This window comes from Scatophagus argus, chromosome 2, assembly GCF_020382885.2.
Source record: "Scatophagus argus isolate fScaArg1 chromosome 2, fScaArg1.pri, whole genome shotgun sequence".
In the NCBI taxonomy this organism is placed as follows: domain Eukaryota; kingdom Metazoa; phylum Chordata; class Actinopteri; family Scatophagidae; genus Scatophagus; species Scatophagus argus.
Genome location: NC_058494.1, coordinates 14,467,521 through 14,483,142, shown reverse-complemented (window position 1 = coordinate 14,483,142; position 15,622 = coordinate 14,467,521). Strand labels below are relative to the sequence as shown.

The window sequence follows — 15,622 nt, the reverse complement described above, 5'->3', positions numbered from 1 at the left end:
CCATACTCTTTGCCCCAGATGTGATCTCCCACCCCCACAAACCTCAAACTATAGTCTGAGCTGAACACAAGCTACTAATCGAGTGACACGGAACGGCAGTGAGCCTCATTATGCTACAGAGCTTAATTAGAGTGTTGCAGAGTCCCACCAGAACCACAGTCAGTCACTATTTACAGATCCATCTCAGTCCATGCAGGTCCTGGCCAGGCATGGCCACAGCTTACCAATGCCAACCAGCGACCCAGTACACATCCGCGCTTGTTATATTTCAGCGTACAGTATATACAGCTAAATAAAGGCAAACTCTCGTGTGTTGGATGCATGGCGTTATGCATGAGGGTTTGGATGCAGCGCTCTGTTTGTGCAATACAGTTTACGCGTGGCTTCTTCTGTGGCTCACGATAAAAAAGACTGGATTTGAGGACTTAAACCATATTGCAACTTAAATACCATCTTGATAACAACTCTGCACACATATCACTCCATGTATATATATAAATATATCTCACAGGGCCCCCAAACAGATTCATCTATCATGTAGTGAGAAAGTCAGTGCTGGTGCTGAGTGACCTCGGTGTCCCTCGTGTTTCATCGTCTAACTTTATTCCTGGTGTCTGGGATTTGTCTTGGAACATGCGCCGTGTAATTTCAATGTCTGGTCCAGCGTCCATTTTTGTGGATGCATTTCGGTGTATGGGGGACACAGCTGGAGAAAACAATTGCCACAGTGTCCCTGAACGGTCAGGAAATATAATGTCTCGACCATTTGGATCAGTTTCTTTGTTTGTTGTTGCGTCTTGGCTTTGAAATCACAGTTTTATAATGTTGTTCTGGTTTTACACATTTCCTGTCTGTGTGGCAGTCTGACCCTGTGTACAATTTTGGCAGTCAACTCATATAAGTAATAAACATTCTATCTTCTTCTGTATTACGTAATCTGTTAAGGTCAAATATTAAGTAGAGTTTATTGACGAGGCCCTATGTTAACAATGACCAGAAGAAGACAACTCGTCACGCCTGTTTTAAAGTCACCACATCAGTTTTCTGTCAGTTCCTGTACTGAATTTAAAATTGTACTGGTTTTAAAGCCCCAGAACATTTAGTGAGGCTTTTCGTTTTAATGCCCTGAGCCGTTTGGGACAGCCATAGAAGGATCTGAGAGACGCTGAAACTATTTTTAAAAATGTCTTTATACTTTTTATAAGAATGTTTTACGGTCCTTGTTTAAATGTTAGTTCATTTTTTATGTTGTTTTATTATTTTATAGCCTCTTATCTATTGTTTGTTATTAGATTATCTAATTTATTATTTTTATTACTGTTATTATTACTTTCATGATTATTATTTACATTAGTCTCAGATTGTCTTATAGATGGCTCATTGTGCATGTGTGTGCATTGGAGGGCTATTGAATGGTTTTAAGATTCTTAAACTCATATTTATCACATATCTTTTTCCTTCCATCTTTTGAGAACATCAATAGTAATCTGCACTGGGAAATACAGCAAAACAACATTTATTGTACTTTAATGGCCTTGAGATGAAACATCTGGAGATGGCCCTGGAAGTGATGAGGACAAATAGCAAACCTGTACTCAAGCTCAAACAAAAAAAATTCCACCATCAATAACTTTAACCCCTCACACAAGAAACCAACACACCATCAGTACATCCAAAGCAGTGGATCAAACTTTTCACATGAAGCACCCATGAACTGACACCTATTAGACCACTGAATAGAAAGACTGAATAGAAAACCTTTGGCACCAGGGTCCTCCACACAATATGAATGTGGTCATAGTGTGACTTGTGTATGGAATTATTGTGGAAATAAATTATTGTTTTCGTGGGGACCACTAGGAATCCCTTCTCAAAGAATCCCTGGACCCCGCTTTTAAAACCACTGACCCAAGGGATAGGTCAGGTTTCTCTGCTTTATCAGCCCCGCTAATGTGTACTGCACAGCTCAGAGTTTCAATGGTGAAAGTCAAAGGATCTTCACTGTAAGTTTCCTTTTTTTGTCCTCGCCAGCTTTTTTCCACTCGCATGAATACACATGCAGCATATGCAACAAACAAGCTTTAAATGACCAGTTACAGGCGTGCAGTTAGACTTTTCTTTTTATACCATTACCTCACTGTGCATGTGAATCCTTGTGACCTCTAGACAACATTTCGTGTTGTAGATAAGCGTATGTGTAACCTCAGCAAGGTGTCAGGGACTTATGGGAAAGATTCTGAACAACGACTGAATGATAAAACTAAAATTACCCGCCTTGTGGTTGTCTGCACACACAAGTTGCAGTTTACCTCCATGTCTGTCTAGACTCATGTAATATATGTAGTGAAGACCGTGAAGGAATTTGATGCATGGTAACAAGCGTAGTTCTGTGACTTTTTGATGTCATCACTTCATTCATTTTATCCTGTTAGATGTTTGTGTGAAAAAATCTCATTAGCGTATGAATTACTGAGTTATGACCAAAAATGTGTTTTTATGAGGTCACAGTGTCCTTTGACCACCAAAGTCTAATCAGTTCATCCTTGAGGCCCAGTAAATGTTTGTGCCATGTGTAATTAAATTCACTCCTTCACATTCACAACAATGGGAAAATATTTTGCCTCAGGCCAAGGCTATTACCACAAATAAAAAAGTTAGATGTATGATTTTCAAATTTAAACTTTAAAAAACCCCTGGATGAGGCACCTACTGAATGCTACTCTGTGTGCAGCAGAGTGATGGGAGGTAGAGAAGAAAATGTTTACTGTACAGTAGACAGAGGCTCAGATCTCCTGCAGCACTGGAGGCCATCGTAGCTGATACAACAGCTGATGATGTATACATTGTACAACACAGTATTTAAATTGTCTCATGCATTAGTATGATCTTACGGAAGGATAAAGAGACAGCATTGTTTTAAATATTTAAAGTTTCATGTGTTTTGCAAACCTGGCAGCATCACTGGTTAGTGACTAGAGTCAAGACCCACCGTGTACTTATTGCTTACTTATTAGAGGCCAGTCTTACTTAGAAACCAGTTTTGGAAAAAGACGTTTACTTGGGGCTGTAAGAGCCAAGTTTCTGCACAGTTTGTACCAACAGGACCGTGAGATCTTTGGGATTCACTGGAATTTGGGAGAACGGAGACTTTTGTGCTCTACAACAAGCATTCATAACCTTAACTGAGTAAAAGAATTGAAGTAAAAGCAAAATTTAGACAGTAGATCAAAAGTAAAGGTACTCATTGTGCCATGAGACGATCCCGGTCAGTGTGTTACTATTATATCTGACATTTTGGCATTAATATTAACTGCTTAGTTAATGTCTGTGTTGCATTTTAATAAAGCTGAGCTCATTTTAATTACCTTATACAATGTTGGGTAGTTTAATCTACAGCAGTGCATCATATTCTATAAGATCAATGTTTGTGGTGTCACTGTCCCATGAGACCCATGCATCATTATGGCATTTGCAGTTCAGGAAAACGATGATGATGTAATGATGTATTTACCAGCTAATTAAATCGAATGTTTGCTCAAAAGGAAGGAGGATTTTTTTCAACACATAAAGGAACATTTAATCTTTCTGATCATTAGAAAAATTGTAATATATATACCAGCTGGATTAATGCAGTTACAGAAGACAAGTGGCTGAGCTTTGGACCTTTGGACCCTGACCCCCCTACTGTCAGATCAGGTTTGCACAATCCTACTTCCCCCAGAACCACCACAGTGTATTGTTAAAAAGCACAACTAATATCATTCTCCTCCAGTGCCACTGTTTTAGCATGTAACAGCACTGGTTAAAAAAGAGCATCAGAAAATAAACTAAATGAAAAATTCTCTGATACCCTTTCCTTAATTTGTCTAAACAGGAACAGCAAATCACTGTTTTTTGTAGGTAGATGAAGCACACTGTCGTGGTGATGCCTTTACTGCCTGAATTTAGAGCTAAACCATCAGGGTTATTTACTCAATGTTTCATCTATCTTTGCTCACTCAGATATGGCAAAAATGATCATAAATTGCTTGTTTATTATCATAAACTTTGATATTTAATATGTTGGATATTTCATCCAGTTGAGATGGAAGCTGAGCAAATATCTGTCATTTTAGAACACTTGCTATTCAAGATGATTTGAAATCAGAGGGAGCCTTGTTAGAAAAACAGAAACAATATGTCAATAAACAACACAACTGAACAATAAATGTGATTTTTTTCTTTTAATTACCAGTAAATAACAGCCATATCCAACCATTACCTTTTGATTCGGTCATCTCAGTACCACCCACAGACCCCCAACAGCGCTTTATGCAACACTGTCTGGACTGCAGCCGTAAACAAACTCAGATGGCAGACGACACACGCTGTACATTTCCATCTGGTCTCTGAGAAACGTCCACCTGCCAGGCTCTCCCCATTCCGCCGGATGCATCCGCTTGGCAGTAAAACACCACTAATTATACTGATCCCAGTCTGGGCCTCGAAATTCCCTTCTAGCTTGAGAGAATATTTTTGGGACAAGTCCAAACTTTTTCACTCTTGATGTCTGCAGCCCATCTGTTGTTTTTTTAAAAGAGCTTTTATAGCCTTTATTGCTAAATACTGTCTCTTTTAAATCCATATTTAGAGCCTGATACAACTTTGAGTCAAACCTTTTGAATCTAATTTTGAATCTGACGCCCTGCTTCTGACCGTGTGTGACTGTTACCTCTGACATTCATCGGGGAGTTTTCATGTTAGTTTATCTTGAGCAGATGATGTTTTCCACTTTATTTACAACACTCAGGATGATTCATATGAAAAATGACTGTCCTGAGTGCCATATCTTCCCGGTCTGCTCTCTGTCACTCTCTCTGAGGTCGGTGTGTTGTGGTTCTGACAATAACTTTAGTGGACAGACTAGTAAACTCTGCCAGGTCTCTGTGACTTGTGGCCAGTGACCTGTGGTGTGCTAACCAGACCGCAGACAGGCTCACACTCGTGTAAACAGACAAAACATAACACACACGGGAAAATAAGTGAGGACACATGATGTGCATACGCACACATGCAAATGTTCACTTTGCATAGTTTCCTCAGCGTTGGAAAGAAGATACTGCACACAACCAAACGCTCCTCACAGAACACAAAGTTCACATCACTCCGTTTTATCTTATTTAATACATATGAATACATTTACATTCCTTCGATGAGTCCTAGAGCTCTGTTTTGGTTTCTGCTCCTGCCTGCTTCACCTCCTAAAAACATAAAATTGTTTGAAGTTAGATAACACAGCACAGAGGGAATATGCGACACTTGTATCGAGTTTAGCCGAAGTTTACTTATGTAGTGTTTCACAAACATAAAAAGTATATAATTGGACTGAATTTTCTTCAGAGGAAAGCTCCAAGAAATGTGTTCATTAGATAATAACTTCATGTTCATCAGCAACTCTGTCTGGTGCATTATGGGATGTTCTTTAATCTGTTTTGGCTATGATTCACTTCTCCCTTAGCACAGCAGGAATCATGTGATGTACAGATTGTAAAGCCCCTCGAGGGAAATTTGTGATTTTGGCTATAAATAAAATTGGCTTGACTTGAATTTATAAGCATTTCACAGGCATACACAATGGTAAAGATCCAGATATTATAAAAAGCAAAGTTACAGTCATTGTCTGTCCAGAAATAATCCTGCAGAAAGCTTGAATACAAATCTGTAAGAAACTGTTACTGAGCCCGAGGTTTTAGTCTGCAGCTTGGTTGACATTGTTTGTTTCATTAATGATGAGAGTTTTAAATTCCTATCTGCCTCTGCCTATCCCTGTGTCCTTCTGCTATGAAATCATTATCAGAATTATTACGGCCATAAAGTTTGTTTCAAATTTAAGTTTAAACACCACATATTGTCGACTTGATTTGATATTATATGATTTCAGTCTTTTTAGTGCCACACTTTGTGACTAACTCTGATTCCTCTGTCCTGTTGTGGGGCTTCAGACTCAGAGTCACACCCAGCTTGAGATCTGTGTGGTGTTACACAGCAAATTAGTGCACAGAGTGAGGTTTCCTGTCTGTTGTGTGGAGCATATACTTTATAGTGACGGCAAGAAGTGTTTTGATTCTCGTTATTCATTTCTCCAACCACACTGACACTGTCTTTCCTGCCGCTTTTCAAACATGATGAGTGAACAAGTGTTTATTTCAGTTGTAGCAGTGACATCTTTTAGTTTAGCTCTAATGGCTGCTCACCTTCAGCTCCCCTTGTAGGAAGGACCGGCAGAAGTCTCGTACACGTTCAGTAGAAATCTGTCCCTCCGGCAGGAGCCACTTCATGTCAGAGTTGCCATCATAGATACCAACTCGTGGGAGGTCCTTAGACTTGAGGCCAAAGTAGTCCAGTGACCGGAGGTTGGACTTAACTCCTCCGTTAATCAGCACAAACAGGAACTGGAACACAGTTTTTATGATTGGAATTCAGCTCATTAGACATTAATCGAGTTGCCACAGAAATGTACGACCAGTTGGCTGTTTTCAACTTGTGGCTGAACATGAATAAAGCATATCTCAGCCCTGCATTTACTTTATTTTAATAGATATAGCAATGGGAACTAGGCTTACCTGTAAAAACTGATTTACAGGTTGTCTTGTGGGTGAAGTAAGTTTCTGTATATTCTCACCTTGCCTGTGAACTCAGGGGCCAGGGCTCCCAGTCGCTCCTTGAGCTCAGTATATTCTTTAGTTCCTCTGTTGGCGAAGAGCAGGAGGTGTGCCTTCACCTCTGAGTTGAACAGGCCCACAGCTGTCTGAGGAGAGACATTAACAGCAAATACAAAGAATGAGGGTCAAGGTAAGAGAAGTTATATTCCCACTGGTCATTTATGAGTCCTCTCACCCGACTGGATCTAATAGGTTTTTTGAGATTACAAATGATCATCATGTTTTTTAACTCTTTGGCTGACATTTGTGTGCCTACTTCTTTAATCCTGCTCAACCAGTTATTAGTGTTAAGTTTAGATTCTCCGAATGCTCTGAAAACTGTGCAATGATGTGAAGATGTGGTGGGAAAGATAACGTAGGATAAGACAGAACTGAATTTACCCAGAGGAAAATTGTTGTGCATTAGTTGTATATATATATATATATGTATATGTAGAGAGAGAGAGAGAGAGAGAGAGAGATAGATAGATAGATAGATAGATTTCAAATGTAAGTAAAAGTTTGACAGACAGATGCACAAAAACATTTACAAGACAGTGATGAGGACAAGAGCTGGACTTACCACTTGGTTGTATTCTGTTATGTATCGGACCTCATTGGTGGTCATGAAGTTTACAAGACCATCAGCTTCTATCTTCTTGGCCTTAGAAAGAACAAGATTCTCCTGGTGGTTGTCAGCCTGGATCACATAATATGCAACATGATCATCATTATCAGTCATCATCATAAGACCGACAGTATCCATCACATTAATCACTGAAAATCTAAATCTAATATGCCTCATGTAGATAAACTTGTACAGTAATGATGGCATGCAGTACCTTTCTGAAAATGGTGATGGTGTCTGAGGAGAGGCTGTAGTCCGCCCAAACCTCTTTCACTGTGCAAATGGCTACAGGGACTGAGTCAACTTGCTTTGCAGCTGCAACGAGCTCCTGAAAGCCTCGAGTCTCCTCTCCCTGAGACATGAAAGTGGAGGAGAGCAAGAGTTACAGAGGCAGACTGAACCATAGCTTATTATGTACATTCTCCATACCTTTTTCAGTGAGTTTTATTCAGTGAGTATGTTTTATGTATTATGTGTACTATTTTGTAACTATATTTATATTTTTAAGTTTGTAAATTATTATACTAATGCAGTAGAAAATTCTAGAAAATACAGGGAAGTGTTACATTATGAATCTGAAATCTTACCTTAAAATTACAGCAGGTTTATCGTAATCCCTTAAATGTTATTAAAACTTTATATAATGCTATTATACTTGATTTACCTATGTTTTTATTCTCAGCCATCTACATTTTGCATCTTATTGTTAACCTGTTTATTTCTGGCATTGTATATACACTTTGGATTTTACCTTATTTTATTTATTTATCTTCTCCATAACTATAAATTATTATTATTAAAAATAAAATTCTGTTTTTCTTGTGTTAATTCATCTTACACATGGATGCAGTGTTGGGCATAAAGGAACACACAGAACAGATAGATTAGAAAAAGTGAAGCTGGCAGAGAGAGTCAGAGAGGTGGAGAAACAACGAAAAGTACCAGGAAGAGCCTTGGCTCAAATACAGGTGAATCATGTCTATTTCTGAGAAAGTATGGCATGAGCTCTGGCAATCCGTTTTATCATTTTGCAGCCTGTAATAAATGTTCATTCCCGGTGAGTCACAGCACCAATATTTTGGTCTCGTTTTGCTTTCAGCATCACGGTTCAGCAATGCGTTATCCTCATGCGCTCTCTGCCTCTCTTTGACACTCTTCTCTCATGAACATTCTCCCAGTTTGGACTTGTTTACAGCACAGTCAATGGAGCCAGTCCCACAAGTTCTCAGATTTGTATGGATTTCCTGTCAAGCAGCCCACCGCCTTCCCTGCACAGAGAGTCTGACCGAAGGGCTCGCACAGCCAAGCCTCTCTGTTCCCACAGCACTAACGCTGCCAAAGGTGTGGCCACAGGAAATACATTTATCTTCAAAATCTATTTGCGACAGCAGCATCACCAACACCAGGATGCAAACAGATGCCGTACATTTGGAGCTGTTAGAGTCTAATTTGTCTGATCATATCTGGCTTGCCACATGCATGTTAGCATACTAAGTCATAAAACTTCTACATGTGGGCTTGTTTAAAACATGTCTGAAAGCCTATTTCAGCCTATGGTTGAGAATTTTTGTTTCTTTGTTGTTGTTTTTTTTTTTTTTTTGACTCTATATGCAGTTTTCTTCTCTGACCTCCAGGAATCCGATGACCACCACTTCAGCAGAGTCGATGAAGGCCTCAACAGCTTGGGTGTCGGTCAGTCTGGGTAGGGCACTGTCTGAGAGAAACACACAATTTACCATAGTCTGTACTTTACAGTCCCAGTCGTCGTGTCTACATTACGAGGAGTCTACAGCCACAATAGTGGCTCTGCTCACACTGCTGTGGGACAAATACGTCTGCATGCTAACATCCTCACAATGAAATGCTAACATCTTGAAGCTCAGCACCGTTTGCCATGGCTACCATTTTAGTTTGGTTTGGTAGCATGCCAATTATTGCCAATTAACACTAAACACACCTTACAGCTGAAGCTGAATGCCATTATTATTATTATTATTAGATAACTGAGATCTTTCATGCAAAACCACAAACGTGATCCTCATCGTGGCACCAAAGGAAAAGTCAGGGGATTACCACAGTGGGATTCATCATCAGGGAACCATATCTAGACAATATCTTGTGGCAAGCCATCAACCAGTTGTTGAGATACTTCTTTTAGGTAAGTGAGTCATTTAATCCTCATGTCAGATGTTAGTAGGATTCACCAACAGTTGTCAAGAAATTTCACTAAAAAAACAAAAATGTCAACTTCATGGTGGTGCTAAAGTTAAAGGATTCATCCTCTGGGGACCTTTACCTTTCAGTTACAGAGCTGCACAAAGTGAACGAGCAGAAAGACTAACCGATAGACAAACATGGCTAAAAACACACTTGGATTGAAATATAAGGCAGAAATCAGAACTGGTTTTCCACATTACACAACAGCAAATAAAAGAACTCTAGGAAAAAAAACAAGAAGATGCAGCACACTGAAATGAATTTACCTTTCTTTGTGGCACTGACAGAAGACAGCAGCAGAAAGAAAAACAGGGGGACCAACATGTTTCAAATGATTCAACGGGCAGGGAAGCAGGTAAAGGAAAGAACTGCAGCTATTTGTACAAAGAGTTGTGTCACCTCTACTGTGTGGGGGGCTGCGGCTGCTGTAACTTCTCTGGGATGTGATTGGAGGCTTCTTGGGAACCAGCCAGGTGTTCTTGATAAGTGGTGGTGCTGAGACACTGGACTACGTGTCACTGGGCAACAGGGGACAGGACAGAGAATATCTGTCTGCTCTGTGGTGGCAGTCTGAGGTTGAGATGGATAGTTAGTCCAGTGGACCTTAAACAGCACCCTTTCTTGTGTCTTAGTGTTTTTCATTTGTAGCATCTTCTCAGCAGCAGCTTTGCTCTCTTGTGTCCCGTGCTGCAGTGTGTCACATACATTTGTTGTTGGTGGGACGCTCTGCTCACATAGCAGCCTTTTTAATACTCATGCTTTAACCCCAGGCAGGCCGCAAATAGCCAGTGAGGAGGCCTGTGTGAGCAGCAAAGAGATTACCTGGGCTGCATTTTGGTACATCACCACAGGAGGGACACAACTTCCACGCAATGCATTCATAGTCATGCAGACACTGAGTGAAGTAAATAGTTCTTTACAGCAGGAAAATGTACAGTGTTTAGAGTCTGGTATTTGGAGACAACAAAATCTAACTATGTTGTGCACAGGTATAACATGGTGAAAATCAAAACATTCTTGCATTGACTTTCCTATAACTATCTTTTTAAAAAACATCCATACATTAATTTTAAAACATCTTTTTATCTTAAATTATCTTTGAGTACATTAAAAAAAATATGCAAAACAAAACATATTTATTATCATTATCTCAGTAAGCATCCCAAAAATGTCATGAGAGCAAAGTTTGATCAGATCAACCAATTAACTTAAAGTGATTCATGTTCATAATTTATAAAAGTCATACGGAACCATAAAGTCATGCCAGTCCCCGAAATGAAAGTGTCTGACGTGACATTGCAATAAGAGGCTGTGGAAATGTGTGAAAATCGCTTAAAAATGCAGTGGTCCATTTTTTTATAGTAACCAGTTAAAGTAACCAGTTAATACAACTAAAAGACTTCCACTGCAAGTGAATACTGTGACTGCAAATTAATTTAAAAATTCTATTTAAAAAAAGTCTAATATTCTAAGAAAAATAAAACTTTGAGCCAAGAAATCACAAATATATTAAGCTTTTTCTCAGATAAAGTGTTCGAGAGACAGAAAAAGTCCAGAAATTACAGCAGCTCCCACAACCACCACAGAAATGTTGTCTTTTGTGTTGATGTTAAAATTAAACCTAAGAGCCTCTGAAATGCAGATATATTTATACCAGCCCCACAGCAAATATTAAACTGAACTCAAAAAGAGTGATTTATATGAAGTCTGAAGTTTTTCTCGGTCATTTTGAACATTTTTCCCACTGAAATTGAACCTGCTAAAAAAATGCAGACATGTAACATTTTGGTCGACCACACAGCACAAAAAAAAGCTGAATGCACAAAAATACAATGGAATTTTAAGGGAAAGATGGTAACAACAGTTTTGATGTGAACCCTGCGAACTTTATTTCATGTGTCAATAAGATCTAAATACTAAAAGGAAAGTTGCACTTTGGCATTAAGCTTCTCACTGAGCACTAAACCCAAAATCCAGTGAGCATATTCCAAAAAGTATATGAAAAGGTAGCACATCTACACAAGTATATTCCAATAAATCCCCAAAGCTGTTTCTTAAAGTTAAATGTCCTAAGGAAACTAATGACAGCAATAATGAAAAAACCCTTAAAGTCTGTGAGAAACCCTTAAAGACTGTGGTAGTTTAGGGGGTTTAAGGGTAATTTTTTACAATACACAAAGGCATGAGAATATTTTCTGTAGCCTGAATAACTAGATCCATTGGGAACTTTGGGGGGTCTCTTTTTGGGGTCTTTTGAGCCTGTATAATTTATCCAATGTGTTTACAAGATCTTATTTGTGTCCATCTATCCCCACTAGTCTTTATCCCCTCCCCACCAATTTAGTGGGGGGGATAAAGACTAGTGCCTTTGAAACTGAAAGTCATGTGGATCCAAACTGTGAGGACTTTCACCTCATTTACAGTCCTGTTGTGTGTGATGTATGTCCACATGGGGCTTAAGGGCAACAGGGCAACACTAATACTAATAATTAGGGCAGCACTTAACGTCACAGACTTATGACTTATGTGAAAAGCACACGTCACAGCAGAGGCACACAAACATGCAACTCTGCTCTGGTGAAGATCGGAGAAAATAAATCTTCTTAGCAACACTTATTCTGCCTCTGCGACGTCACAGCACAGCGACAGTCAAGTCCACCAATTAGTGTGTAATTATTCAGTGCATACAATGTGTTAAAATACTATAATACTGTACTCATTGGGTAGCTATACGTAAACACAGCGATTAACAGGCTAACAACACCGTTTTTAAGTTGTTTGTTTGTTTGTTTGTTTTTCCGGTGAACGGATTCAGAGGATACATAAACTAAGTCTGCTGGTTTGTAGCTTTTAATTATTAAATTTGTACTGAGAAATTTAAAAGGCAGGATACATACAGTGTAATAAAGTTCCCCAATTATGTCACCTACAAGTACTTTTGGAACAAGACATTCAAAATATTTACACTGTCGCTTGTGGACTGCTATCTGAACGTAGTGTGTGTAAATACAATGTAATAATCACGACTAAAATAGTAAATAGACCAGACTAAAATAGTAAATAAAGATTAAAAAAAAATTTGTAACTTTGTTGACGTTTAAATGTTGCACAGAGCTGAAGATAACATACTTTCTCTGTTTTTCTGCCTCATTCTCAGTTTAAGCAGTCCAGCCAATCAAAACAGTGTCTTATTCTCTGCATCAGTGTCTGAAACATTGTTGAAAACAACAAACAGCATTTTACCACCCTCAGGTTACAGCAGCACTGACACATGTTTTGTAGGTGTTTATAGCATTCCTGACACACAAAAAAATGTACTTGAGAATGGGAGAAAAGGGAAAAGAAAACAGTGAGAAAATGTAGGAAGGACATAAATGAACTGTTAAAAAAAATATTTATATTTATATCGTCTTCAGCAATCTCCTTGTGGACAGACACAGTTTGGGTTAAAATTACACTGCCTCACTCACACTCACACTATAGTTGGTGCTGAAAATAAACAGAGCAAAAGTGATGATTACAGTACACACAGAAGCAGAAATTAAAACATCAGAACTGTTGTGTAGTGGAGTGTTTCTCTAACTGGATTGTGGTGACGCTTGATCTTTCATTCAGGGTTTGCAAAAGCTGTCCAGCACATCGTCCGATGTCATATGTTATTTGTTTGTTTGTTTGTTTTGTGGTGGAAAGTCATTTGTGTTAAACAATGAATAGAGGTGAAATACTTAGATTCATCTTTTTGTTTTTTAGACAATAACTGATGATAAACTGATGAAAACATTAAAGGCCTCTGCTCTCACAACACTTTGCGAAAAGCTGTCCTGAATCTGTCATCACTCCTTTGTAGAGCAGCAAAGACAAACAGCCAGTGAAGTCACATGATCACCTGATGACGTACAGCTTATGTTACTGTGACGCGTGATGAACACGACAGCTATTATTATTGGAGTTTTAAACTAATATACCACAATCCTGTAAAGTTATTACACTGTGGAAACATTCAGTCAGTCAGAGAAAGAGGAGGAAAGGCAGCTTTCAACCTGATGGGAAACAAACTTGAAAACATTAAATGTGAATCATATCAAAAACAGACAGAAAGTAGTGGAGAGTCAAACAAGCTAAGTAAAGTCTTTAAGTTTATGCTCTCATCAGGTGAAAATCACAATAATTATCTTATAATGATATATATAATGACTTCTCTTTCCTTTGATACTAAATGTTTTTGGCAATAAATTTTAAACACCATATTAAAATTAAACACATTAAATTGCAATACTGACTCAAAGTAGACCATTACATACAGTATATCAGATTATAGTGTATCATTAAATCATTACAAGCTGGTCCCACTTCCCTCATTGCCTTAAAAATGTGAGTTTAATGAACTGAATAATTGGTGTAGAATTCTTTTTCTAAGTTTTGAAAATGTAAAACCAACTGAGTTCACTAAAATAGAGAAAACAAGTTAAATACACATTTTAAATTGATTCAGTAATTGTTCTCTCACGCTGTCACTACAGGCAGATTTGCTTTCAGTTTTATAGACTCAGTTCTTCATTTGGAACAGCCATAACTTTTCATAACAAGTATTAATTGACACACAGCCAGTTTTCATCATGTCTGTGTTCTTCAAACTATAAGCTGTCAGAATAAATTTGAAAAAAAGAAAAACAAGTAAAACATGTAGGAAAACCTACATTGTTAGACTCAGTTAAATAATGTTTTCCACAAGCACAAATGTATAGTGTTTCCTGAATTAAAATCAACAGATTAAATACTGTTTAATGTTTCGTTTGTAATGTTAATGTTTTTAAAGCAATTTCAAAACATTTGACCAGTGATAAAAAGAACATGTGTTTGCAATTCAGAAATTTTCTGAAAATAGAAACTAGAAATTGAAAACTTTTGTGTTTACAGTATAGTTAATCACTACTGTTTCTTCTTCTTCTCTTCTTCCTACTAATTTCTCTGAACTTTTACATGTACTGGTATTAAATTCCATGTTTTGGTTTTGATTTCTTTTCTGAACTAAAACAAACAAGTTTTTTTTTTTTAAGCTTTCACAGTAAGAGTTAATGACGTGACCTCTTTAAATGTCATCAGAGCTCATTGCCACCAAATCATTTAAGACTGTTAATCTAACAACTAAAAAGAAAAAAAAAAACTGTTAAACATGCAAGATGATTATTTGATATGGCAAAATCTAGATTTCTACTCTGAAATCATGCTCTTTATGGTGCTAAATCATGCTTCTTTACTTTGCTTGTTACCAATAGACCAGCGAGAGTTTATGTCTCTTCTACGTTCCTGACGCAGACAAAGAGTTTACTTCAGTGGGGAGATCAGTGATGTAATGCAGGTATACCTAAGGACGATGGATTATGGGTACTTAAATGTGGCCAGGTTAAAACTGTCACCATTTCATGTCTTACACAACTTCTAACCCTGTTAAGCTTTGACACAGCGTGGGTGTGTGAAGGTCTCACATCATGCGGTGTTAAGCCTCAGAATGTGCTGCTGATCTTCCCCTGATATTTGTCATCAAGATTTAGACATATACAGAAACAAGAAATATGTTTAAAAACCATAAAACAGTAACATTATTTAAATTGTGAAGGGTGTGAGAGGGGCTTCAGACAGAAATACTGTAACTGCAATAACAAAAAAAATGTAACTGCTAAAATAAGCACAAGAGCAAATCTTATTCTAGAAAAATCGTGATTAAAGATAAAGTAAAATATATGTATCATATGCAAAATGTCAGGTTTTTTTTCTTATTTTTTGGAGTGGATTGTTTGGTCTGGAGTGTCAAACTGCTGGTGGCTGGGGATCAATATGATGTAGGTCACGGTTACTGTGTCAGCTGCGTGGGAATGTTTGCAGTATGGATTTCATGGGTGGGTTAGAAACAGCTTACAGACTGTGTGATGGTTATGTCAGGGGTCCACAGAGGATGGGGAAGCCTTCTGGCACTTTAATTACCCATATGACACTGTGTAATCCTCCACTGCTGTGGGAGACACAGAATCTGTGTCATAGGGTGTGTGGGCAATACAAGTTTTAACAACATGGGGGTGCTGCTTTAGCCAAACTGCAT

General features: G+C 38.2%; 1 protein-coding gene across 1 annotated transcript; it reads right to left on the bottom strand.

The window, feature by feature from the left end:
* Nucleotides 1-5,144: 5,144 nt before the first annotated feature.
* Nucleotides 5,145-10,125, bottom strand: LOC124053732 (endoplasmic reticulum resident protein 27). Its single transcript, XM_046379172.1, has 7 exons — nt 9,792-10,125; nt 8,937-9,022; nt 7,523-7,660; nt 7,264-7,380; nt 6,662-6,787; nt 6,234-6,431; nt 5,145-5,240 (listed from the first exon to the last, which is right to left on the bottom strand). The coding sequence occupies exons 1-7, from the start codon at nt 9,847-9,849 to the stop codon at nt 5,199-5,201; spliced, it is 765 nt and encodes a 254-aa protein (XP_046235128.1). The 5' UTR covers nt 9,850-10,125; the 3' UTR covers nt 5,145-5,198.
* Nucleotides 10,126-15,622: the final 5,497 nt, after the last annotated feature.

Coding starts and splice junctions, on each gene's coding strand:
- LOC124053732 (XM_046379172.1), bottom strand. CDS start 9,849: ATGTTGGTCCCCCTGTTTTTCTTTCTGCTGCTGTCTTCTGTCAGTGCC. Junction 6,432..6,661: donor CCCCTGAGTTCACAGGCAAG/GTGAGAATATAC, acceptor ACTGTGTTCCAG/TTCCTGTTTGTGCTGATTAA. Junction 5,241..6,233: donor TCCTACAAGGGGAGCTGAAG/GTGAGCAGCCAT, acceptor TTATGTTTTTAG/GAGGTGAAGCAGGCAGGAGC.